This window comes from Homarus americanus, unplaced genomic scaffold, assembly GCF_018991925.1.
Source record: "Homarus americanus isolate GMGI-L3 unplaced genomic scaffold, GMGI_Hamer_2.0 scaffold24260, whole genome shotgun sequence".
NCBI lineage: Eukaryota > Metazoa > Arthropoda > Malacostraca > Decapoda > Nephropidae > Homarus > Homarus americanus.
The window spans coordinates 960,331-987,770 of record NW_024721079.1 but is presented as its reverse complement, the minus strand read 5'-3'; the positions used below and the strand labels follow the sequence as shown (position 1 = coordinate 987,770).

The 27,440-nt window shown below is 41.8% G+C and overlaps 2 protein-coding genes across 4 annotated transcripts; one reads left to right on the top strand and one right to left on the bottom strand.

Annotated features, from left to right (window-relative positions):
* The first annotated feature begins 273 nt into the window (after nucleotides 1-273).
* Nucleotides 274-18,982, top strand: LOC121861400 (uncharacterized protein YMR196W-like). The gene is made up of 19 exons (XM_042359078.1): nucleotides 274-428; nucleotides 2,769-2,975; nucleotides 3,522-3,690; nucleotides 4,005-4,179; nucleotides 4,483-4,615; nucleotides 6,533-6,683; nucleotides 7,086-7,203; nucleotides 7,725-7,963; nucleotides 8,555-8,676; nucleotides 9,390-9,498; nucleotides 10,188-10,311; nucleotides 10,778-10,922; nucleotides 11,073-11,193; nucleotides 11,873-12,106; nucleotides 12,873-13,004; nucleotides 13,940-14,086; nucleotides 14,613-14,764; nucleotides 14,971-15,119; nucleotides 17,509-18,982. The coding sequence occupies exons 2-19, from the start codon at nucleotides 2,800-2,802 to the stop codon at nucleotides 17,703-17,705; spliced, it is 2,793 nt and encodes a 930-aa protein (XP_042215012.1). The 5' UTR covers nucleotides 274-428; nucleotides 2,769-2,799; the 3' UTR covers nucleotides 17,706-18,982.
* On the bottom strand, nucleotides 18,797-26,783 carry LOC121861402. Of its 3 annotated transcripts, none has more exons than XM_042359081.1 (5): nucleotides 26,687-26,783; nucleotides 21,559-21,708; nucleotides 20,589-20,667; nucleotides 20,066-20,228; nucleotides 18,797-19,512 (listed from the first exon to the last, which is right to left on the bottom strand). In XM_042359081.1, the coding sequence occupies exons 2-5, from the start codon at nucleotides 21,702-21,704 to the stop codon at nucleotides 19,448-19,450; spliced, it is 453 nt and encodes a 150-aa protein (XP_042215015.1). In that variant the 5' UTR covers nucleotides 21,705-21,708; nucleotides 26,687-26,783; the 3' UTR covers nucleotides 18,797-19,447. The 3 variants fall into 3 exon arrangements, with proteins under 3 accessions (XP_042215015.1, XP_042215016.1, XP_042215017.1); XM_042359082.1 differs by having other exon boundaries at nucleotides 26,691-26,783; XM_042359083.1 differs by lacking the exon at nucleotides 26,687-26,783 and adding an exon at nucleotides 26,550-26,677.
* Between the last annotated feature and the right edge of the window lie 657 nt (nucleotides 26,784-27,440).

Below are 27,440 nucleotides of genomic sequence, written 5' to 3'. Positions count from 1 at the left end.
TAGGAGGTGACGGCTGATATTCATCCTTCTTCGTTGATGTTGAAGGTGGCGGGTGACAACTAAAAGTTCATCCAACATCCATCTACCATTGATGTTAACGCAAGTCTCCGTTGATGCCCGTTAATCCGTTATGATGGTGATGTTTCTGCGGTGTAGTAACGAGTGGCGGACTAAACCACGTAATTCTGGGAAAAAAGGAAAAAGAACTAGAAATAAAATTCGTCTTCCAACACTGAACTGAGAGAACACTGTAGTTGTGAGTTGCCAGCCAGCAGTGAGCAGTGTGCGTGTGTCAGTGCGAGGTGTAGTTCGTCCCTAGTGACTCGGGACGCCTGTTTATCACCTCCTACGTCAGGGGGAGATATGTATAATTTCTCTTGAAATACTGACATCGCACAGTCTATACCAGAGGAATTGTATAACAGTTGGTAGGTCTGAATATAAAGTAATCGATTGTGACTATTCATATATATTTCTGTCGAAACTAAATTACGTATTTTAACAAGATATTAGTCACTATGGCAAAATCAAATATTTAACCCATTGAGTGGGTTAAATCGTCTGTCATTACCCAGAATAAAATACTCGTACCTACTGTAAGTGCAACACGACTCCCGAAAGGGTTACTGTCATTACTACTACTGAGCAGTCAATGAAGATTGGACAATATTAGTGGTATCAAACCTTCGCCATTTTGGCTTATCCATTTAGAAAAAAAACCATTTTGTTGTTACTATGGCCTCCAGCAAGTTCCAATATATGTTTGGTGTATTTTCTTCACGGGACAAGTAATCTTACGGCTCCGGTGTCCTGAAGGTCAGCTGGGTCCCCTGCTGTTATACACAGACAACAGGAATGGATCGCCGTCCTGTTTGGTTGATTCGGTTGTCGGAGATACGAGGGGAAAATATATTATTGGGGTCTATAGTTATTTTATTTTAACAACTGTTGAGTAAATTTATGTGCTCAGTCAGACATATTATTAGAAAATAGTTGTTTTTAATGATAAATTTAGTTAATATTTAATCATATATGCAGCCGAATAGATTAGTTGTACGTCAGCCTGTGAGCCTTTATTACAGCAGCAAGATAAGCTGGAGATAATATGTATAATATAATATAATGCGAATCTTTTCACAACAACGTTTATTTTAGCCATCCATTAGTAGTCAACCTGTCGCTTGTGTACATAAGACGAGTGGGGCGAGGACGGTGCCAGGAGCGTCATGGCCCCGGGCTGTGGCGGTGAAAACAGTGACCGCCTCACCACACCTCACCACACCACACCACGGAAGTCATGGTTTCCGGCAGAAGCCCCAGCCGCTTCGAATACTCTTGTCATCCAATCGTTTACTTTCGTGAAGAGTCAGTCAATATTAACCACATTAACTGTACACGTTATGTACAGTTTAAAATGCTGACCGATGCTTACTGACACGGTGACAAGAATCTCCAATCATATTAGCATGCTACTTACTCCTGTGGAACACTAGTCGGTTATAAATGTGCCTTATTACGAACCCACTACAGCATTACAAACAAGCGTTGTTCTGTGATCTTTTTATGTATGGAATCTGTCGTAAACACACACACACACACACACACACACACACACATACATATACTTGCATATATAGACAGGTAATTCCTTCCGTTTATCAATACTTTAGTTACCTGCCCGTATAGTCAGACTGTGTTAACAGACGATTAGTTTATATTCAGCGTGATAGTGAGGCACAGAGGGTGTTATAAAAAGTCTTAGCAGTCAGCATGTTACCAGGATTTTAAAGTAATTACTAGTGGAGTCTTAAGATTTTATTGTATAGATAAGTGTCATATCAACTGCCACGATGGGGAGAGGATGATAGGAAAGTGTCCATTGTTTCTGTACCTTGAGTGAAGCTTTCCATAACCTTCCAGACCTATGGAGAGTTTCACTCGACCATCGTGACAGAGTGTGACATGCGACCATCGTGACGGAGTGGAAAGTTAGTTTTCACTTGTGGTAAAGCGAGAAGCGAGCCGGAAATTCCTGGCGTACTTTGACGTAGAATAACTGTACTGTAATTACTGCTTGGGTTTACAGCACCTGGACATGGGTGTGTTGTATCCATTAGCATATTGATAGTGGATGGTATTGTACATTGAGATTGTTGACTATGTAATGACTGTGTGTGTGTGTGTGTGTATGTGTGTGTGTGTGTGTGTGTGTGTGTGTGTGTGTGTGTGTGTGTGTGTGTGTGTGTGTGTGTGTGTGTGTGTGTGTGTGTGTGTTTTACCCCTCTAAAGGTCTTAAAACATCACAAAGACCCAGTAGAGTTGGGTAAGTAGTAAGGTCTACAATATCTGGGTAATGTATTCAAACGACGTAGTGTAGTTATTAGTTTGATCATTACACATAGGCCTATAGCTCCAAGAGTGGCCACTAATAGACCTATTATAATTCTTGTGGTATAACAGTTGTGACTTAATGCTTCTTACTCATTATATATACCGTTGTGTTAAAGCTCTACATTAACGTATTTCAGCTAAACATTCTTACAATGATTATTAATTAACCCTTCATTGCCATCATGTTTACAATGTTTTGTTTGTGTTGGGGAAGTCTAGGAGGTTCATTGTATATATAGTACCGGCCAAAGTGTCTTCTTGTGTACCCAAGTCTCAGTGTGCTGCTGCTGCACTTCCCTCACCTGGCCATCAAGCCTATGAGACTCACCCTCACCTTTCGCAATTAAATTAGTCTAGAAAAAATATCGTATTTGCAGGCCAGAAGATCGTAGTGCTGCAACGTAGGTGATGGCCCAACACGGCGCCAGCAGCGTGAAGCAGGAGAGCCAGGGGGCCACTGACGCCGAGAGTGTGAGGCTGAAAGAGGACGCAGCACGTTCAGCCAACTGGAAACGCTGGGGTCCCTACCTGAGTGAGCGTCAGTGGGGCACCGTAAGGGAGGACTACTCACCTGACGGAGACTGGTAAGTGGCTTTAACCTAACCTAACCTGATGTCTGTTCAGTCACACACACAAGTTCCTTTACACGGTAGTCAGTCTCAAATATCCTGCCAATACAAGTTTGTTTATATTCCAGTGTGTTAAGATACATTTTCTCCTAAACCCAATAATATAATTTTAATGAGGACAGTGGTGGCACTTCACTTAAAGAAGAAAACTTATTCCCTGACAAACGTCTATGGCTCCCGTTTACTTCGATTTTCTTTCTATTAAGCCGTCGATAACGTGGAGAGTGTAAGGTTAGGCATCTAGTCACAGCTGAGTAGGAGTGCCCCGGGATCGAACCAATGACACTTAGAACAAGAGGCGTGGGCCGGACCTTTTAAATTCTTAAAACCAAACAACGCAAATCAGAATCATTAATTTTTGTCCTGTATGAACAATACCGTTTGTACGAGTCTGAAATGGAACAACAACAACAAGGCAGATCTGATGAGCATTGACTCACAGGGGATCCTTCTACGTAATATTGATCCATGAAGCAAACTTTCGCCTTATACTCTGTGCAGTTGGTCGTACTTACCTCACGACGCGGCCAGATCACGGGCGTACCGCTGGGGGGAGGACGGGTTGGCGGGTGTGTGTGACCGCCAGGCGCGTCTCTGTCTCAGCCTCGCCCTCTGGAACACCCGGGACCCCATCCTTAAGGAACGTCTCTTCGGTCTCACTGGGCCTCAGGTGAGCAAGTCAGTGCCGTGGTCAACAGGGGTGAGGGACACAAAGAGATAATCACATATTTTATCCATTGAATATAATGAATTAGCTCATAAGTGTAGTCATTTTACCCAAGGGAATTATGTCATCGTATTTTAAGAGTTAAAACATCGTCCTCAAGGGATTAATTCATTATAATCAAGGTTAAGTTTTAAGATGTCTTGCTCAATGGTCTACTTCATTAAACCTAACCTAACCTAACCTAACCTAACCTAGCCTAACCTAACCTAACCTAGCCTAACCTAACCTAACCTAACCTATATGATGTGTCTGTGCAGGGTAACCACGGGGAGGACGTGAAGGAACTGTACTACTACCTGGACTCCTCACCCACGCACTCCTACATGCGGTTCCTCTATAAGTATCCTCAGCAGCCCTACCCGTACCAAGACCTCGAGCACACCAACGCTCAGAGGACCATTCACCAGCCTGAGTATGAACTGGAGGATACAGGTAGGGGGAGGGAGAGAGAGAGAGAGAGAGAGAGAGAGAGAGAGAGAGAGTGTTGACATTATCTTAAGAATGAGATAATATTTAACTCATCCTGAAAGAAATATAATTAGGTATAAATATTCCCTAGTTTATTATGATAGATATAATACTCTCTCTCTCTCTCTCTCTCTCTCTCTCTCTCTCTACTCATTGGAGATAACACTTCCATGTCTTTTTGGTTCTGTATTTATTCTTTTTTACTCCGTGTGTTTGTCTTTATCATCGTGGTATCTTGACCTGCTAACGTGTGTGTGTCCCCGGTAGGAGCCCTTGATACTGGGTATTGGGACGTGACGGTGGATTACGCCAAAGCCTCCCCCAATAACCTGCTCATGGAAGTGAATGTAACCAACAGAGGGCCCAGTCAAGACACCATCCACGTCCTACCTACGTTATGGCAAGTTCTCATCATGTTATGGTAGTATTTGTCCACGCTGTGATATGTTCTCTCCACGCTACAGTAGTTCTATCTTGCTACGGCAGACGAAAGTTACAGACAACTACATAATATAACGCTGCCTCACCTGGATGACGTTTTAAAAATCACTTACTCGTTCGCTATCAACACTTTGGTCGATAGTTGCTGTTCTACTTACTTGTTACACGTTTCTAGAAGGAAATATATCTCACATTGCTGGATAAAACAAAACAAAATGCCTCATAATACGGGATAAAAAGAGGGTTATAGACAGTAGATAAGGAGACAGGGAATTGTTCTCATAACCCCACGAGAGACACAGGCTGCCAGGACGGACAGTTGTTCATTTACCCCAGTGTGTGTGTGTCAGTCACTCCAACACTGTGTGGCTCCAACCCTACACTTGGTGGGATGAAGGTTTATCGTTCACCAAAAAAAGTTAACAGGAACATCTTGATTCTAAAAGCCCGGTAAAAGTAATTCTTTAATATGTACTGTGCTATAGATTAATAACCGGCACGTAAGGCATGCTCCGGGTTACGGAAGGTATGTGTCCTTGAAAATTTGTCTGTAACGTCAAATTCCATAATGCGAAACCAATTTTCCCATTGACTTCCATTATGTAATTGGAGATGCGTTCCCAAGGAAATATTTTGGGCATAAAGACGTAATACAAGCACGTGTCGTCATGCCTATGGGACCCACTTTCACCTTTATCTGGTACTGACCCAACGAGGGGCTTAGAGAGGAGTGAGTGAGGTAACAAGGAAGAAGGTATTTGTATTTGTCAGCTGGGTTAGTTTACCTTGATTTATCTGATGGTGGTCGAGGTGACGGCTGTCATTCGTTCGTTAGTTTTCTTCATATTAACAGCACCAAGCACACACACACACACACACACACACACACACACACACACACACACACACACACACACACTGTTCCTCCCAAGGCTGTATGTACAGTATGACTTACACTAACACGAGACAAACATTCTCGGCCGTCGGACACACTACACCAGGGTCTAGGTTCAGAGGCTCTTAATTATTTCACTAAAACTAAAGTATAAAATTAACGTCAATTTGAAGTAAATAGGTTCACTTAGAAGACAGAATTATGACAGAATCTTTTCAGTTTCTGTGTTAAAGTAGAATATCAGTCAAATTTTTACGTTAAGTTTAGATATCATGTTTCTCATCTAAATCAACTCGTAATTATTTTCACATAATCAGTTGCGTAAATTTATCATAAAATCCTTTGAAAATCTGATGGTCGATAATTGATCTGAGTGATTTACGACTTTTGGCTCGGCGTTGGCCTTCGGGGGATGAGAGTGCGGGAAGACAGCAGACCCGGGATGAGTCGACATTGTAACTGGTGATGTGTGAAGGTCACTTTGGCCTGGAGAAATTCATATGAACATTTCTGTAAGTGACTGGCAGCGTTGGGGAAGGAATCTGTTGTCCTAATCCAGGGGTTTTCAAACTATGGGTCCCGACTCTTCAGTGGGTCGCGAAATAAATAAATTGGGTCGCAAAATAAAAATGGATCGCGAAAATAAATAAGAAAAAAAAAATAAATGCACCATAATTTAGGCTTGGTTATTGTAATGTACACTCCACAGTCTAGGAAGCGACTGCAAGGAGAGCATTTCCTGATTCTTTCTTTACCTCTCATGTCAGTGTTTGTCTTTGATTTACTCATTTCATATCATTACACTTAGGTTTAATGGGTCGCAATTCAAATTGTTGTTCTGGCTGTGGGTCGCAGTATAAAAAAGTTTGAAAAACACTGTCCTAATCTCCTCTTGTTTATAACACTGATAGCCTTTGCATGCGTGTGTGTGTCACTTTATTATTCTTGTTCTAAGGCGAGGTATATGTGTGTGTGTGACAGGTACCGCAACACTTGGGTGTGGGGGTGTAGTCACGAGGGCTGCGGTCTCAAACCCAAGCTGGAGGCTGTGGGTGTGGACAGCAAGAGCGGCGTCAGCATGGTACGCGGGCGGCACGAGTCCTTGGGCGAGTATACATGGGCGCTGGACCAGGTAGGTGATGGACCGTGGAGGCTTGAAGTCCCCTATCCTGGCCTGTAATCTATCCCACCCCTTACCCTGGCCTGTAATCTACCCCACCCCTTACCCAGGCCTGTAATATTCCCCACCCTCTACCTTGGCCTGTACACCCAATCACATTAAGTGTTGGACACATTCACCTGTTCACTTTAACGCTCCTGTAGTATCCAATAGCTAATATTCTTACCTGCTTGTTGTTAGTCTCTAAGGTTTGTGGACGACTGGATACAGCGGTGACTGGTTCGTTCTCATGACACACTTTGCTGAAATTTTTATGTCATGTATCATGTCGGCCAGTTAGGTGCATCACAAAATCTTCAGTTGTAAAGATAATTCATCCGAGGAAGTACTCAGTGTACCTTGGTGTGTCCACAGAGTGTGACGGAGGCAGCTCTTCTCTTCACCGAGAACGAGACCAACTCTCAGCTTCTGTTTGGTGCAGACAACAACACACAGTACGTCAAGGATGCCTTCCACCGCTATGTCGTCAACGGTGGGTGTAGGTGTGACTGTGGGTGTACTGTAGGTGTGACTGTGGGTGTACTGTAGGTGTGACTGTGGGTGTAGGTGTGACTGTGGGACTGTGGGTCTGTGGGATGTAAGTGTGACTGGGTGTAGGTGTGGCTGTGGGTGTAACTGTGGGTGTACTGGTGTGACTGTGGGACTGTGTAGGCTGTGGGTGTAGGTGTGACTGTGGGTCTAGGTGTGACTGTGGGATGTAAGTGTGACTGGGTGTAGGTGTGGCTGTGGGAGTGGGTGTGGCTGTAGGTGTGGTTGTGGGTGTAGCCGCGATATAACGTGAATAAGGACATAGCCGTGGCTGATTATAGCATGGTCAATTGGCCATCACGAAACAAAATGTTGTTTACTCGGCAGTACTGTAATATACTGTAATTTACTCCTCTTAAGGTAGGGCAGGGATAGAAAGGTGCACCCGGTACTATCACACACACACCACTAGCTCTCCTGGAACCCTGACAGTGTTGGTAATGTCTCACAATATTGTTCTTACAGGTGAGACATCTGCCGTAAACCCCAAGGGGCGAGGTACCAAGGTGTGTGGCCACTACGTCGTCACTCTGTCCCCAGGAGCTTCCACCACTATCAGGACGAGGCTGTGGCAGGCAGACGAGCCCCCAGCCTCTCTATCCAGCGGTAAGCCTCACCTGCTGCAGGAAAAGCAGGTCTTCAGCCAAGCCTTCACCAGCATCATGCAGCGCAGGAAGGAAGAGACTGATGCCTTCTACAATCAGGTGTGTTTCCTCATGATCTTCAACAACTAATTTAACAGTTTAATTTATGAAGTGTTCGTTAATTAAATTTTTCTATGGATTTTGTCTGCTAAGTTAATGTTTAAGCAATAAAATATCTCATTAGCTTTTGCTTAATTTATAAAGCGGTTGGTATAGATATTTAGACGAGTCAAATCCTAAAGGTGAATTTTTTATGTATTCAAAGTACAACAACATCAGGGAGGAGGAGGAGGAGGATTATTCCCCATGTTTTTTTTTTGACACACTGTGCAGACATGGTTCGTAAAATTAGAGACATAACTAATAAAAATAAATCACACACCCTCCGAGAACATACTGTGGCACAAGAATCCGGTCTAACAGCGGCTCATTTCGAGAAGTAAACTTAAAAACTGTTGATTCTAAGTTCGAGAATCTATCCAAAATAGGGGCCTTGGGAAAGGTGATCTGGCCAAACGACTCCCTTCTTTATAACACAGACCTAGTGTGGCCAATATTCGGCGCGCCTCCCCTCCACCACACCACACCACCCTGTTATTTATGTTCACAAGATACACCAGACTGTGAAGTAACCTCCTTGATCCTCGGCAGCATGTGTTAAGTCCTAAGCTGAGTGTGGAGGAGCGACTGGTGGCGAGGCAGGCGCTGGCTGGACTGCTCTGGAGTAAACAGTTCTACCACTACATCGTAAAGGACTGGCTAGGCGGCGACCGGTGAGTCACTCAATAAATAGTAACATAAGCACATTGGGGTTTGGTATGAATATATATTTTGTTCATATTTTAAAACTTGATTCAAAAGGTTTATGATGTGTGACCAGTAATTTGTACTGATCATCAGATATGTATTATAGCACCTTCACCTCTGGCTGTAAACAGAGACCAAGCACACAACATAACCGTCCAGAGTCTTGTTCTTGGAGACAGAGTTCGTCCTCCACTCTAGTTCTCTCTTTACAGTCAGTCACTGGCTGAGTGAAGTTAAATATGGTTCAGTAGAGCGTCCAGATATTCTTCATCATGTTCCTTCGTGACAGACTTGCAGTGTGGCAGTGGACCTCCTCAGGGTCCAGTACTTGTTGATGAAAATACTTTATCTTTGTACTGTATTGGTATAAATCTCAACCCTCTCTGGTATTAAACCTCAAATGTTTCTTTCCAAACGTTACATCTCTCAGTTGTTATGGACATACTCGTGCTGCAACAGTCCATTCATTTTAATGTTACTACAAACAAACAGCGTTAAGAGATTTGGCTCTTTTAATAGAGTATCACATTTAAGATAGACCTAGAATTACTTAAGAAAAATTCACACAAGCGTTACTCAACCTTGAAAACCAGATCTTCATTCTCTTATTTTATTGGAAATTTATGTCTTACGCCTGTCTGGTTACCAAGGATTCATACTATCAACGACACTGCTTCAGGTACCAACCACCACCGCCTGAGTCACGGCTGAAGGGGAGGAACGGTGAGTGGGGTCACCTGTACAACCGTGACGTGGTCTCTATGCCAGACAAGTGGGAGTACCCCTGGGTAAGTTGCTGACACCTCACAACATTCTACATACATTACGCTTTGATTTACTACAAGTACACAAGAGATATTGTTACCAGTCGCCTTTGTTTATTAATATAGAGCGATACTTAACACAACTTCCATAACAACACACACACACACACCACTTCCAGTTCCCAGGCCATACATCTAAGATTCTCCTTTAAGTTCTCAAGGTGTTATCTAAGTTATTACATCATTGCTATTATTAAATGTTCTTTGTTTTATAGTGAATCACAATACTGTATATGCCACATATTTATATATGAGTATCGATTTATAATATAAGCATATACTTTATGAGTACTTGTATATGGATACTGACACATTATACATACGTACAGGGTATTTGTTACGGGACACATCAATTATATTTGAATATTGATATGAGTATACATGAGTATTTATTATAGTATGTATGATTATGTAAAGCTAGATAATACTTCATAAATATATATGTATTTGTTACAGGATACATGAGTATTCGTGATAGTAATACATGGCAAAAATATACATGAATGTTAACATGTATGAATAAGTACTACCCTGTGTATGTAATAGGAGTTGATGTAAACAAGTGTGTGTGTGTGTGTGTGTGTGTGTGTGTGTAAGGGGGCTGTGTGAAGGATAATATAACCTTGTACTGTATGTGTGTGTGTGTGTTACAGTATGCGTCTTGGGACTTGGCCTTCCACATGGTAGCTTTGGCCTTGGTGGATCAGGACTTCGCCAAGAATCAGCTGATGATGTTCCTGAGGGAGTGGTACATGCACCCGAATGGACAGATCCCAGGTACAGTATAGGTGTCAAGCTAGGGAAGGTAACCCATGATATATTTACAGGGTAGTAGTAAAATTAATTAGATATCTGAGGGATTTGGGCGTTTTAGAGTTAAATATTTAGTAATCTTGTTTTCATATAGCGCCTAAAATTCTCCTGTTCTCTTTTTTATAGGGAGTAATGGGGTAAGATATAGTAGGTGATACTGTTTTCTTTGTTGGTATACTGTGTGGGGACCTATACTGATCTCGGCCACCTGTAGGTAATGGCAGGAGTTCGGACGTTTTAGACTTAGATTTGAGTCGTGTCAGTAGGTTGATTCACAAGACGCATGAGTTGGTAGACTCTTAAGATCCCTGTAATGACTCCCAGTGGTGTGGCTATTTACTCTCTGCGTTCTATAACTCATTAACCTTTATCACATGTGCTTACTCACTCACTCACTGTCCCTAGTCACTCACTCCCTAAATATTCACAGCGTACGAGTTTGCATTGGGAGACGTCAACCCACCTGTGCACGCCTGGGCTGTAATGAACGTGTACCGCGGCAGTGCCCGACGTGGCCACAGGGACGACGCCTTCCTGGCCAGGGCCTTTCATAAGCTCTCCCTCAACTTCACCTGGTAAGTCACCCTTCAGCTGTTGAGTCCTCTTCAAGTGGTGATTCTCTTTCCATTTGGCGAGATAAGATTAGTGATTCTTAGGTCATTTCGGCTCTATTTCTGGACATTTCGGCGCCATTATTCCAATAACTGTGTGTGTGTGTGTTGCAGGTGGGTGAACAGGAAGGACCCCGACGGCAGGAACCTCTTCGGCGGAGGGTTCCTCGGGCTGGACAACATTGGTGTGTTTGACAGGTCACGGCCCCTCCCAGTGGCCGGCCAGTTGGAGCAGGTACTGTCATTCAGAGCTTTGTGACAGCTGAGCGAGTGACATGGAGAGAGAGAAGGGGAGGGGGCGACTCACCGAGGTTCATAATGACTATGTCACTATAAAGTCTCAGAAGACATCAATTACATAGTTATTAATATTCTCATACAATCCAGCAATTTAAGTATAAAAAACGTTAGAGTTACAACTTTATTATTTCTAGTTATATCAATTTATAATCTTAAGTTTTATTGGTATAAGAAATATCACGTGTAAAAGCCAATTTATATGTCTGTGTGGTTGAGAAGGTATTACTATCTTCTGCCTGATGTAAGGATTGCGTGTGTCGTTACAGTGAGCGCGCGTGCAAGAAGTAAATCTGATTACTTAGTACGTTCTCTGCATTGATTATGAGGTGTTGTGACGTGTGTGTTACGTCCCGTTTGTGAAGTTGTCCTCTTCATGAACTAGATAGTCATTTTAACCAGTTTATGAAATGGGTTTCTAATCTAACACCTTGCTATATAGAAAGACGGATGTATATATTATACATCTATCCGGAGGTAAATATTAAGATAGATATAGATTCTCATACATACATACAAACATACATAGAAGCTAAGAGCACAGGACATTGCGTGCATGAAGCTGTAAAACCACTGGGCAGTAAAGGTCAGTGATAGAGTTATGGGTCCTCCACCAGGCAGACGGCACGGCGTGGATGGCCTTCTTCTGCGTGGTGATGCTGGACATGGCGCTCACGCTGGCTGAGAAAGATCCCGTCTACGAGGACATGGCCTCTAAGTACTTCGAGCACTTTATTCTCATAGTAGATGCCATTAATTCATCGGGTCAGGGCCGCGGCCTCTGGGACGACGAGGACGGCTTCTACTACGACTACATCAGGAAGGAGGACGGGAGCTCCATGCCCCTCAAGGTGTGTAAACCGCTATTGATTGTTGACTTTAAGCGTAATGACTAGAGACAAATTATCTTAGATCAAGGCGACCTGTTTGTTTCCCAAATACACCAAATTGCCAATCAGAGTATTGTAAATATGTTGAAGAGGTGATAGCGTGCTGGGTCCTGTAAGTTCCTGCTGTAACTAGTGTAATTTGTTACGCTGGGATGACTTAGCGAGGATTTTAAACGTCCATTCATGACATTGAAGATAAAGGGGGATGGTTATAAACATAGTAAAGGTTGGAGCGGAAAAAGAAATCCCTGCTCTGATATAAGACTTGAATAACCACCGTCCCTTAGCTACGGTAGGTCTGGTGGGGGGTCCGACCTGCCTCCGTCTGTAAACAAACCAGGTTTTTGTCCACTCCATTTTATATTTACGTCATAGTGTAAATATAATTTCTCTAACCGACCAAGGTTCCTCCACTTACCGAACTTTATATCCTCATTTTTTTTTACTGTCACATTATTTTTTACACTACCAAATACGTTATGATGTATTTGTCTCTAAAGATGAACATTAAGACTAAAATATTTTATTGATTTGTTTTATCAGATTGAGTTGTACAGTGTCAGCTATGATTAGGGAAGTGTAGATGGTAGAGTACAAAGCTATATGATGTGTCTCCTTGTGTACCAAATACGAGATATTTTTAGTATTTCTCATCCACACCGTCACAAAGAAACAGATCTATAGCTATGGGAGCCATTTAAGTGAATTGTGTTGTTGTGTTGTGCAGATACGGTCGCTGGTAGGTCTGGCGCCCATGTTCGCGGTGTTGGTGCTGGTGAGGGAGGAGATGCTCTCACTCCCTGGTTTCTACAAGAGGGCGCAGTGGCTCATCAAAAACAGACCTGACCTCGCCTCCAGGGTATGTTTCTTCAGACCCCTTCTTTAGTTTCCAGACCCCTTCACGAGTTCCAGACCCCTTCACTAATTTCCAGACCCCTTCACTAGTTTCCAGACCCCTTCACTAGTTTCCAGACCCCTTCACTAGTTTCCAGACCCCTTCACTAGTTTCCAGACCCCTTCACTAGTTTCCAGACCCCTTCACTAGTTTCCAGCCCCTTTCCTCTCATCCAGCCCCTTTACCTTCACGAACTACCAACACCTTCATTAACTAACTGATATCCAATGTATCAGTTCAGTTGTAGGTTGAGAAGAGATATTCGTGCACCATTTAGGGAAACGTTCATATTATTATTATTTAAACTTATTGAACACAGAACAAACATATTTCTTATAGAATAAATCACCACTAAAAACTTAAACATCTAAATAATATTCTGGCCTGGTTCAAGTACAGCAATGCTCCTTATCTATATTTGGTAAACGGGATCTGTGACTTTGCTGGGACCTACATTCTATCATGGTATAGAGGTATTAACAGTTGTCGTGAGAAGTTGTTATCTCTCTTCATTCAATAAAGTATATTTGTCACACATTTCATATATTTCTAAACGTTGCTGTTATTTACTGAGTTTTCCCTATATTAAAGTTTTAAGTATTTAGTTTATTATGGGACTATACAAGCTATGTACAAGGGGGTGACGACCTAAAAGCATCACCATTAAGCCACTGTATTTACCCTAAAATACTGTATATCAGGAACATATTGACGGTTCCTCAGTCGTCCTATCATAGTGAGAGTTATGATCCTCCCAGGGCTCCTGAGAACTATTGTATGTTGACAACCAGAGAATTAAACATAACATGACGCCCTGGGTATACCTGCTGATCACGTGAGAGGAATACCGAAGTAACAACACTCACGATACCTCTTCCTTACACTAACTTGACCTACAGGTAACCTTCATGAGCGAGGGCGGGTCGGACAAGATGCTACTGGCCATGCCCACGAAGGACCAGCTGCTCCGCCTTCTGAATTACCTCTTGGATGAGAAGGAGTTCCTCTCACCATATGGCATCAGGTCTCTCTCCAAGGTCCACGAGGTAGGTAGACCCGCCAGAGCTTGTAGGACAGAAGGAGTTTGACCGAGGCGGAGAAGAGAAGTCACGCCGGTAATAGAAGGGTTGTCAGGTGCTCCAGGTATATTAGTCCCTCATTTACCTGTACACCTGGATTGTCTATGCATGGTTGGAGTTAAAAAGGTAAGACGTTGATAATGATGTAATAATAACTAGTGTCATTCAGTCCACTTGATACATTTTTATCTCCTTAATAATCCTCTCACGTCTAATCACTATAACTTATGTCCTACATCTCTGTTTGTTATGACCAAATACATATGACTTCCTCCTCTCCCTTCCTTCCACCACGCCCCCTTGAAGATGTCATTGATTATATATAAGTTTATTTTGTCTCTCTAATTACCGTAAGCGATCAAAGCAACTTCCTCAACCCTTCCAATAATTTCCCTTACCTTTCTAAACAGAGATTCACCATTACAACTGCCCTGCTTTACAATATCCTTACTTAGATTTTGACACACATACATCCTCCTCCCTTACCCCGCAGGAGTCTCCCTTCGTGCTGGAGATCGAAGGAAAGAAGCATGAGGTGTCCTACGTGCCGGGGGAGTCCAACACACACCTCTTCGGCGGGAACTCCAACTGGCGAGGTCCAATTTGGTTTCCCATGAACTTTCTCATCATCACATCACTCAAGAGGTTAGTGTCTCCCCCTGGGTGTAGTGTCCTCTGGTGTAGCATCACCCCTGCGTGTAGTGTCTCCCCTGGGTGTAGTGTGATTAAATATACAGTACAGTAGGCCAAAGTCCTACACTGACTTACACCATTATATACCGATACTACTGTAGCTATTACAGTCCATAGGTACTGTATAACAGTACAGTATAACTAAGGTTTGCCTACAGGTACCACTTCTTCTACGGGGAGGATCTGAAGGTGCAGTGCCCTACGGGGTCAGGGAACTTGCTGACGCTGGAGGAAGTGTCAGTGTTCCTCGCCCGACGACTCGTGTCCCTCTTCCTCCCGGGTCCAGACGGCGCCAGGCCCTGCCACGGTAAGTCGTGCCTGAATTATGTCCAACCCCTGACTATCCCCTCTTAAACCATCGTCGTCAAAGGGTTAAGCCGTGCCACTGACTACTGTATATCACTAGTTCTTGTAGTAAGGCGGTGCATTTATGTGTTGTCAGGTCTTGTTGTTTGCAAAAGTGAACATCATTAATTTACTACAAAAATTTATCTTAGCATCAAATTCCCCAAACGTATTTACAAACCTGTAAATTACGGTGCCTCTCTCGTTGCTCATAAAGTGGACCACGGAAGGTACAGGTGGTGGTGAGTCAAGACGAGGAGAGTCTTGACAAAACTTAATCTCTCGTTCATCCACAGCAGAATATACTTGTACGATAGCTAGAACGAGTGTCAAGAGGGTGGTCAGAAGAGATATAAAACGATATAGGAAAGTGCTAGATGAAAGATGTTTCTTGATGTAAGAAAATAAAATCCGTTCAAAGTCCAACACGAAGACCCGGTCGGTGGCAGATCAGCTCCTCAGATAAACACCGGTTCCTCCTTCCTCGCGGTGTCGTGTCTGGACATCAGTCATGGAAATAATCCGCAAATTCAGTAGAAAAAACGTAAAAAAAACCTGTGTTTAGCTTTGTTTCTCTGTAATGTGTTTCAAGAAGAATAAAGGGATGATAAATGGACACTTGTTGTGTCTTATCCGCATTTACCGGAGTTTATAGTTCTATAAGGAAGAATTTCAGGGTTACTTTGGGATATATGCTTACCATTACGTCAGGTTTACGTGTCGAGGGAAATAATTCTGGGAGATTCCGTGAGTCGGTGATGAGCAGTGTGGCGGGTGTATTATTCTCTCTCGTTTTCACATGACGCCACCACGACACCTCAGCCTAAAGAAAGCTTCAATGATCAGGTATTTATTTACACATTATTGTTGAAGGTCACACGCTCAGGCGTATAACGTGAGCCAGTTAATTCGTTGATAGAATTTCTTGAAAACGGGATAAATATATGATCGCAAATATTCTTGTTAATAATTACTTTACGGCGGCCCCGTTTGTGAAATTGCCCAGTTCAGGAGTTGGGCTCAAACCCTAACCTAACTTAATCTAACCTAACCATAGTACAGTAGTAGGCTGTAGTCATGGTGGTGGCGAGGGTTCCCAGATACTCTATATACGGTTCACGTTATTGTCTCGAGAACCTGTTTACTGTTTATTGTTTACTTTGAGCAACTGACGAGAGATAAAACTGATTCACCCTCATCGTGGTCTCATAATCCCTGGGCAGACTTTGGGCAAGATATTTATTACAGAAATTAAAACTTAAAAGTGTCTTGGCAGTAGAATGAACGAGAAACATCGCTATTCAAACATTCCGTGATGCTCTCCAATAACAAGAGACCAGTGTTTGCCTACCCCTTGGTGCATAACGTTAGACCTGGCAGCAGCTCTCGTGTCTCGCTGCAGTTAACACACTAGTTGGTCGCTCTCTCGTTCTAATTTTCCAAGAGATGACCAGTTTAAGGAGCCAGGGGGTGGGTGAGACGCACGGCAAGGCGGTGAGAAATCTGGAACTATGACAACTTACAGGGCTAAAGTTTCCTCCTTGATGATGTTAGGTTATATCAACGCTCTAGTATACCAGGAGTTAAAATTGAGCCTGGTTTGACTTGTTTGGGTAAGGTTATACTCGTATGTTGGATTAGATTAGGTTAGATTAGTCTAAGTTAGTTTAACTTAGCTTTGTCCAGGTTAGGTTAATTTAAGTTTGGTTTAGGATAGAATTTTTTAGGATTGCATTTATCCAAATCAATAATATTCCGATATTATAACCTTACTACGTTACTTGTTATACGTATTTACACACACACACACACACACACACACACACACACACACACTTGCGTTTTGTTGGTTAATAGATTTCCATCGATCATCTGGACAAGGTGTTCACGCATCGTCAGGATTACTGTAGCTGTGAAAACACGGAAATGTACTCTGTGGTCAGCACAGGCAGTCTACAACGTGATGTACACAGAAAGTGTACCATGTAATGTATACATGGGAAATGTACAGTGTAATGTACAAAGGTAGTGTCTCATGTGACACACACGGGAAGTCTACTACCTGATGTATGTAGGAAGAGTACAATGTGATGTTCTGTACACAGGAAGACTACAATGTGATGTACACAGGACGTGTACACTGTGATGTACAAAGTAAGTGTACAATGAACTGGCATTGCATGTTTCACGATAACCAACTGGCATCTTAATCTGTGAAGCTTCCTGGTGGAGTAGAGTGAGGACACGATCATCTGAGTGAGCAGTGTGACTCATCCCGTGGCCAGGATGGGTGAATGTTGCTCCTTTGCTTCTGGTTATTCGCCCTCTCATGTGTGCTATACCTTCTACAGGAGAAAACGACCAGTACCGTGACGACCCAGCCTGGCGTGACCTGGTCCTCTTCCACGAGTTCTTCCACTCTGAGAGCGGCCGTGGGTGTGGCGCCTCTCACCAGACCGGCTGGACGGCTCTTGTGGCTAACTGCCTCAACCTGGCCCTGGGCTACTCCCACTCTGGCCTCACCTGTAACAACACTAAGAAGAACTAGTTCGTACGAGAGAGAGAAAGGGAGGGAAAGACAGAAAGTGAGTGAGGAGGAAGGAGAGAGAGCGAGAGAGAAGAGATCCCACTCATAGGTCTATCCTTAGGTTTACAGAAGAGCATAAAATCATTCGTGAAAAAATATTTTCTTCTCTCATGGTATACGAAACGATGGCACCAGAACTAGCCACATTACGATGGTTTGTCTAGAAGAAAGTGTCATCGTTTTTTACCCGAGACTAATACAGATCCAGTTTCCATGTGATTTGTTTCAGCTTGACAGGACTACACACAGACACCTTCCGTCATCTCCCACAAAACAAAACCAATCAACAATTAAGTTTAATATGATAATGTTCCAGAGATCAAAGTCACAGATAATGAGGGAAAATAAGTTACATTACTTCATGAATGATGTGCTTAGGTATATTTTTGTTACTCACCATTTTCAGTGAACTATATCGTTGTGTCTGCCTCTGTTGTCCATAATTCCTCTTAAGAACTGAGTGAATCAACGACGTTATAATTATGTCTTGTGTGTTCTCAGGGGTGGAAGGGAGGGGGGGGGTCTCATGGACTCTGCCAGAGGAGGTATTATGTCTTGGAAGGTTAAGATAAACAAGTCTGATGACATAAGTCGACGTGGAAAGGCTGGTCGCGTGTCGGCTAGGCTGTGACTTTTTACTGACCTGAGCCAAGGGCGTTGCTCATTCCCCTGACCCGTCCACTACTGGAGAGTGAAAAAATTACTCTTGAACTCCCAGGGGCAGAGGCCTACTTCTACAGACAGCATACAGACCCTACAGCCTGTAATTTGAGAGCGTACACCACACCCCATGATTGGCCGAGAGTCGGTTTGATATATGTAATCCAAATTTGTTTTTAATTAGTCCTGATGTTAGCAGGTAAGGGGTCAGGTGTGTGACAGGTATGGTGGTCAGGTGTGTGGTATGTATGGGGGTCAGGTGTGTGCTGCTGTGGCTGTTGGTCTTAATATTCACGTGAGGGTCATGCTGGTTACCCATCTGGAGGAAGATTTTTATTTTGAAGATATTTCCTGAATTATACACAATATTACTCTTAGGATTAAGGATAATCTTTTACAGGTATATATAATATATTAGTTAGGGTATAGGATTAAGACTACAACTACCATAAATGAATACCTCTCATGCTAGTTGATATTGCAAGTTAACTGCTGTAGTTAACAATAGATTAATTCTTATCTTCCATTATTATCAGTATTTAAGAACCTTTTTTTTTAAATAAATTACATTACACGCAGTTGATCTTTGAATGAATTTTTACCTTTTGGTCACAATTCATAGTTTTATTCCTTTTGTGTATAATGTTCCACCTAGGGGTATTATTTGGTGTTCCTTCTCATCAGTAAAGGTGACGTTCCACTTGTTCTTCTCATCACCAATTTTATTATTCTTTCTATTATTCTCCATCTGTTAACCTATATAGAATTCCATTAAAAAAACTCACTTTTATTACAAATCTGAGGTGTGTTTAGTGAACCAAAGGTGTGGTTACTGAGGCCAAGGTGTGGTCATTTAATCCCGGGTGTGGTCACTGAACCCAAGGTGTGGTCACTGTATTTAGGATGTCCAGATATTGGTGTGATTTGCAAGTGTGCTGTCTTGGGTTTCGATGTTACTAAAGGTCTTGGCGCTGGTGTAGACGTTGTTGTGGAACTGAAGGTATAGCCGTGATGTAGGAGTCGGATTCAGGCGGGAGTCGGATTCAAGTGTATGCACCATATCGTTCTAATCTCAAGTCCGGGACAGAGGAGCGCCAACCGATATAAGCTGAGAAACGATAAACGAGAAGAAAAACAAAATAAAAGTGTGAGAATGATTAGGAGAATCTATCTGGCGATAAAATTCAACTTATTCCTTACATTACCTTCCAAATAGAGCTGTTTTCGATTGCAGTGACATATTAGTTAATTGAATACTGAATAGAGTGTTATCCAACGGGTTAAATCACCAAACTCAAGTGATTAAGTTATTGGCCAGAATGAGATAAGTTATACTCAAGGGATTAACTCAAATTACGATCCTCTCTCACAGGACACGTATGATATTGTGAGGAGATTGTGGTGAGGTAGTAAGAAGGTTTGGTGAGGTAATGAGTTTCTGGTGAGGTGGTGGAGTGGTGAAGAGGTTGTGGTGGAGTGGTGAAGAGGTTGTGGTGGAGTGGTGAAGAAGTTGTGGTGGAGTGGTGAACAGGTTGTGGTGGAGTGGTGAAGACGTTGTGGTGAGATAATGACGAAGTTTTGATGTTGTGGTGAGGAAATTAGGACGTTGTGGTGGAGTAGTTGGGATGCTATGGATGAGTCGAGTTTTAAGGAGTACCTACCACTAGAGGTTGGTGGGAGGGAAGGACCTTGGGTGGCGTGCGTGTAGGACTGTTCAAGACGTTGCATGAAAGCGTCCTTTGGTCCTTCCCGCCTCCCTCGTCCGTCACTCGATGGTGAGGTGGAGGGAAAGGAACTCTTCCTTGATTGAGATGATGTCGAGAGCTGCAATGATAATAGAAATGCTAAATGGAGACACACACACACACACACACACACACACACACACACACACACACACACACACACACACACTATCTACACCTCCACACACACCCCGTCACTTCTACTCTCTCTTCCTCTCACTATTTATGTCAGACGTGACTCAACAGGGGCATGACTTATCTGGGACATAACTTACCTGGGACAAGACTCAATAAAGACATGACTTACCAGGGAAATGACTCACCTGGGCCATGATTCACCAGGGAAATGACTCACCTGGGCCATGATTCACCAGGGAAATGACTCACCTGGGCCATGATTCACCAGGGACATGACCGTGACACAGCCTCCGTGACTCACCTGACAGAGAGTTTGGGTTGCGGCATAGTCGTGTTTCCTGCGCTGTGCCGCCGTTGCCTCTCCTCTCACCACTGATCTCCTGGAAAGAAAGTTTTAAAATATATTCGACCTCTATTGTCTCATTTAGGCAAAAACCTGTTAAAGATGTGATTTATTCTCTGCCCTTTAAAATAATTGACATATATTCGTCAAATTTTGTCTCTACCAGAAAATATGATGATAGTTGTGAATTCAGTGTCTTTCATCCCAGAGTACGACAGTTCTTCTCGGGTGATTTAGGTTTACATACAGCCTCACTGCCAACCGTTTATAAATACGACTGACAAGTATCGTATTCTTTCCCGTACATATTCATCTCAAATTCCGTATTTCTCCCTCAATATAAAGTGTCATCAAAACATCGTAGGTTTTTTTTTTTTTTGGACAGTTTGGTCGCATGATATTGAACGAGTGATCAAGAGAGGACTGAAAACGAGTGATGTTAAAATGTATAGATCAATAGAGTTCTTTTATTTACATATTTGAAGATAGTTTCCAATCGTTTTATCACTATATACGATAAATATTACTTGATACTATTCTTATAACGAAGAGAAAGATCCACCGTTATATAGCAAAATCTTTCTCGCGTCCAACAGTTTGTCATGCAAGTGTCAACCTGAGGTAAATTATATCCGCTGTGCTTGGTTTAATTACATCATAAAACTAATTGCACACAATGTAAATATCTGGACCACATGTTTATTATACCATTAAACATGACATATTTTAGTATTTTATTAAACCATCTATGACGTAAAAAAATTAAGATGAAAGTTAAATCAATAAAGTAACATTTTGTTTATTATTATAATTCAAGAATGCCGACAGAGTTGCGTTCGTGTGAGAATGAAATATGAGAGACCGGGAGGTGTGAGTTCGTTGCTCTAACCCACCACGACCACTACCACCACCAATCATCACCACTCACCATATCAGATCATCTTGCACCGGGTCCTGGGAGAAGATACAATGCCGGGTCTTGGAGTAATTTGGAGTCTTATATTTCTTAGGTTCACACTTGGCACATTGGAGCTTCATCAAGTACTCCTCGATGTCGAATTTGCTTCCCTTCATCGTTCTGGGGGATACAGGAAGAACAGGCACTTCAGGTTTTTATCTTAGGAGTGAGAATAATTACTAGCTGCAATAAAATGAAGGTATGTATAAAGAAAACAAATATAGTAGTCATTTTAGAATTATTTTGATGTTTTTAAGAGGTGAACATTTAGGTCGCCCAACATGATGTGGAAACAGGTGAAGATTGTTGTTTAGCGTTATTTACATTCGTGGCGTTAAATGTGCATTAAACTTTAATTATAATATTCATGAGTAGAAGAATGTGTGTGGGTAATGGTCTTAATGTTTTTTTGTTTTTATGTAATCAGGGGCCTCGACTGCCAGCGTCTTCCAGCACTTTTGTTTCTACTAAAAAAATCAGAAATTGAAAAGCGGCAATATTTCTGACATGTACAAAGGAGGGACCTCAGCATTACAACACACACGAACATTAATTTGCACTCGTCTGTTTGTTACTCATAAGAACCTCGAGATTATCATTCTATAACTAGTATTGGTCGTGAGTCTAATTTATATGATGTAACTTAAATTATATATTATTTTAACATACGCAAGCATGAACACTGCGTGCTTGGGTGCGTGCTTGAATATAATATCGTATAATGTCTCCTTGTTAGCGCGCCACTTTGTTTATAAACATTTGGCCGTTTGGAGTCTGGGAGATACAACACCAACCTCAAATATTTATTACGGACTGTAACTGACCATAATTATAGTGATGGTGCGAGAAATCGAAAACAACGAAGGATATACGCGAGAGCAACTAAGAATTCGACACTTGGCTGCGTTGGATCACACATAAAAATCCTTCGTGTAAAAAATATCAACTCAGGTTAGAAAAAGCAGTTTTGGGTTGAAGAAACACGCAACAAAACAATAACAATGAAAAAATAACGTTGATATACTCACCAAGAATATGATAAAACAGAGTTAAAAACAACGCTACATAACACAAAGAACGTAAAATATATGACAAAAGGTTCGTCTCTTTGTCAGGATAAAAGTCGTCATTAATGTTATCATGAAGAGTAAGAGAATGTATGTTGTGTGGTCTATTAACACCGGAAACATAATACTTCATGTGGGTGAGTACTAGTAACGCAGTCATATTCCCGACGACTTTTAGAAAATACCAGCGTGGCATTAGACCCATTTAAGTGATTGACGTCCTGTATAACAAAATCCCACTCTGTACTAGTCTGTGCTTGGGTCACACTGTCAAAGCACAACCCCACGAGAAAGTTAATAAAACATGCACATAAACGCACCCGAATTGCTAGTCGACACCATAAACCGCGTCAAGCGAACACGACCCGCCTAGTGGTCGCTGCAAGAACAAACCCTTTCCAACCATTGTTAAAATCACCAAAAAATCGTCGGTAACTTGTGTATTCACTCCTTGCCAACCTCACGTTTATAGTGCAACTTGTGCTGAAAATGTTTGTTTAATGAACCTCTTTGTGTATTTATATGTTATGTATGTATCACATCATCGTGTGGCTGCTGTACCTGTCAATAATCCGTTTATTATTATTTATTAACACACACACACACACTAACTACGACCAGTGTCTTAATGTGTACTGTACAGGTAAGATGATCAAACTATCATCATCATTATTACTGTCAACATCAAAATCATCAGCCTAACATGTTCACCACAACCAGTATGACCATTATCATTATAATTATAGTCATACTCACCATCATCGTCACTATATATAAAATGACAAACTCAATAGACTGAAAATATGAAAATAATGTTAAATAATGTCTCCGTGTTGGCATGAGTAGAGAAATTAGCATGGATATAGTGTTATCATATGTTACACATAATTGTCCTGGCAGGTAACTTGTTAACCTCCCCAAGTGTCAGGTGTCGTGACGCGGTACACTCCTGACTGGGTGATGGCGCCTCTGTGTTGTAGGTTTAAACGGTGTCGTGTGATGGTGGTTAAATCTACGATATATGCGATATGATTACTGCTGGAGCCTTTTTGTACCCATCAAAGTAGTAATCATCTTTAAACTTTCAGCCATATTGACCAAATACACGATGGGTTTACTGCTGTAATGTGTAAATGGTTTAGCTATGATATACACGCTGTAATTGCTGCCAATATCGTCTTGGGGAACCATTAACAGCGTGGTGTTGTATCTATTATCAGGGCAGTTGTGACTAACACGTGTAGTTATTATACCTGACAGTGACAACGTCGTGTGGGAGTGTACTGTGGGGAGCAGTAAATTCATAATGGTGCAAAATTCTTGTAATCTCTCGCAAAATTTAATGCTAAATTTAAAAAAGTTTTACATAATTCTTGTAAATATCTCAGTTAATTTACAAATATTGTTTAGTTTCCTTTCTTTATATTATGATCAGTAGCATCTAGTAGATTTCTGTGGCCATCGTTTGCATTTTAATAATATAATTAAAGTTTAGCAACATATTTCAAGAACTTTGTAAACTTATATTATTTCAATGTAAACTTTCTCAAATTGTGTCTATGATGTATTTAAATCTTTCGTGTGGCACACACCATCTTCTTCCCTGCCTTAAATAACCCTTTGGAGATGTCAAAAAACTTACTTGAAGAAGAGAATCAATTTAAAGGTTAAGTCTACCAGTTTGCCAATTATCTTGAAATAAAAATTATATGAAATTTAGAAAAGATGTACTGACGTGGCCACGGTCCTGAGCTCAATAAGACATCAAACACCAGGACGATAAAAGAATATTACTCCCACGTACAAACACTGAGGAATCGTTACCTTGACTTTCATTCCTCCATTGAGCTTCACAAGGTCAAAATTAAATATACATATAAAGTAAAATTGAAAGAAAATGATGTAAATTAATATGTAGATGACGAAAGAGAGAGTAAATAAGATATGACCTTCGTTCTTGGTAGCATGGAATAAACATTGAGAATGACAAACTGTAACCAAGGATTGTATCATGAAAGGGGAGGAAGAAATATACAAACATTAAAACTCTAGATTGGAGAGGAAATTTTCTTTTACACAGATGATGTATTTTTTTTTGTATAATAAAATATAATAATAGGAGAATTGAGGTTAGAATTCGGAAGGTTTCGCTATTCTTCCATAAATTGTAAAAGTTTTGGAAGGTAATTTTAGTCATTTCACACAGTTTGTATCCGATGTTTGTGAAAAATGTCGCAACTTCTCCGTATTTGTCGAAGAAAAGCTCCCAACTTTTTGGTCCAAATGTTCGAACCATGAACCAAGGTGACCTAAAAGCTAGTTTTCTTACTCTTAACTCCAAAATTATGAACCGATCATAATAAGATTTACAGAAGTGATGGAGCTTGAAGACCGAGGTAGACCCGAAATGAATTTTGTTAAAACTAGTAATTACTCGCACTCAGTTATGCGGTTACCAGCAAAGTTTGACCAGTCTACTCTCCATGATTGTGTTCTACCACCACCACCTCCAGAACTACAAGGATTGCGGCATGTGGGTAACTATTGGTTCGAGTCTTGGAAACCCTCATTCCACCCAGCAACCATTGAGGACCTGACTTTACAGTTGGGGAAGTGATGAGGTACATGTGCAGTGTCGGTCATGCTGTCCCTTTGTGACCTACAGCGACACTTTTACTCCTGCGGCGACCTGACAACAACGACCACCATACTCCACTGGCTTCCATACTCCACCACTTCAGTAACTACCATACTCGAATACCATTAGCACAGCGTCCACGACTATTAACCTGACTGAAAATGTTTTTGTTTTCTTTGTCGCACTGAAAGTTTATTCATACGAGGTTTAACACAGCCACACACACACACACAAACTCTCACGTGTCAGGGGAAGTGGCGCCCCCTAGGTGGTCAAGGGCTATTGATGTGTGTGTTAAAATATGTGCGTGACCGAGCTTACACTGGTGCACAAAATCGTAAATGCATTTCTGTAATTTTTGACCAGCATTTCCCCCTTCATCCATAAGCGGTATAAGCCCCGGCGTGAAATTACAAAAATGTACGTAACAAGGAGCTGTGAGTTGATGAAGGAGGGGACTCACACGGCACTACGTATAATAGAGACGGATGTGTGACCTGGTTTACGGCCGTTTTCCCACTTCCCTTTCATTACAGTACAGAGCGTAATGGAGACTGATCTGGCTCACTGAAGGAGGAATAACTATGATCCTTCACCTGGCTGGAGTGAGTGTTGGAGTCCATCTCAAATCACAATGTTGTAAAATGAGAAGTTTGTTGACTCTCTTCTTTTTAAGTTCAGGCATGACAAGACGAAGATAAAATTCGTTACAAGGAGCCAAGTGGTGTAATTATTGTTATGTTTAAAATATTATAATTAAATGACATCTATTGAAATAAGATAATGTATTGTTTATTAGGGGAACTAAAACTATGCTAGTTATCTCAGCATCGCTTTCTGCAAGTCGAGGTTTCACTGTACTGCCTAACAAGTCGATGATTCACTACTGCCTAACAAGTCGATGCTTCACTACTGCCTAACAAGTCGATGCTACACTACTGCCTAACAATTCGAGGCTTCATTGTATCGCCTAACAAGTCGAGGCTTCGCTGTACTGTCTAACAAGTCGAGGCTTCGCTGCACTGCCTAACAAGACAAGGTTTCACTACTGCCTAACTAGACGAGGCTTCACTACTACCTAGCAAGACGAGGCTTCACTGTACTACATAAGTCGAGGCTTCACTGTACTCCAGGTCTCAGTATACGATTTACTCAACATATAGTCATTCTCCAACACAGTTCAGCATTGTTACAAGTAATCATATTAATTAACGAACAGTTGACACCACTCCTGTTGTAAATTAGATTCAAGTAACCTTTTTTTTCTCGATATTTTCCCCAATAATCTCACGTTATGACTTTATATTGTCCAGGATCGCTAACTTGTATTAAGACAGGTTATAGTTCTTTAATTAACATGACTTTAGTGTGACAGAAACTCCGGGATAACTACCCACAAGAAGCAAAACACAGTCAAGGAGACGCATCAACTGTCAGCGTGGCCCCAAGCCGAGGAGGGGCACCGCCTTACTTCCAATCTCCACCACTACGCCCCGAACACTGCCGCGCCTTCTGCTTCTGCTGCCTCGTACGGTTGCCAGACACCTACTTGCTGAAAAAGTCCACCAGTATTGTTCGCTACGATAAACAAACAATAGAATGTGTATCTGATATCAACAAGGGCATTATTTCTAACCCAGACCAAATACTTTATAATGAATTTGGTTTAATTAGGATTAATATATAAGGGATATATTTTTTATATTGTCAGTTATGATACTTAACTCGCCAGGTCTTAATGTAACCTTGATTAAGAACGGAAAAACACATATTATGGGCTACTGGTGTTCATAAGTTGTTTGTCGACTCGTCCTGGGAACACAAACTTACCGACTGTGTAAGCATTAATCGTAGTATTATGTGGCTGGTGTAGTGTAGATGATGGTTTGTTTTTTATCTGTAAATATTGATGCGCCCACGTAAATTCGCGTTCTGGGGGATACACTGCAGTAATCTCTCTCTCTCTCCTTCTCCTCCCTCCCTCCCTCTCTACAACTTCTCAAAGACTAATACCTACAGACTTGCTTTCCTTTCATTCGACATTAATGAGTTAAAGAGAAGTAATTAACCTGAGTGAAAACTCCTGTATCTGTTTACCTGTCTGTGTACCTGTCTACCTGTGTTCACCTGTGTGTACCTATAATAAT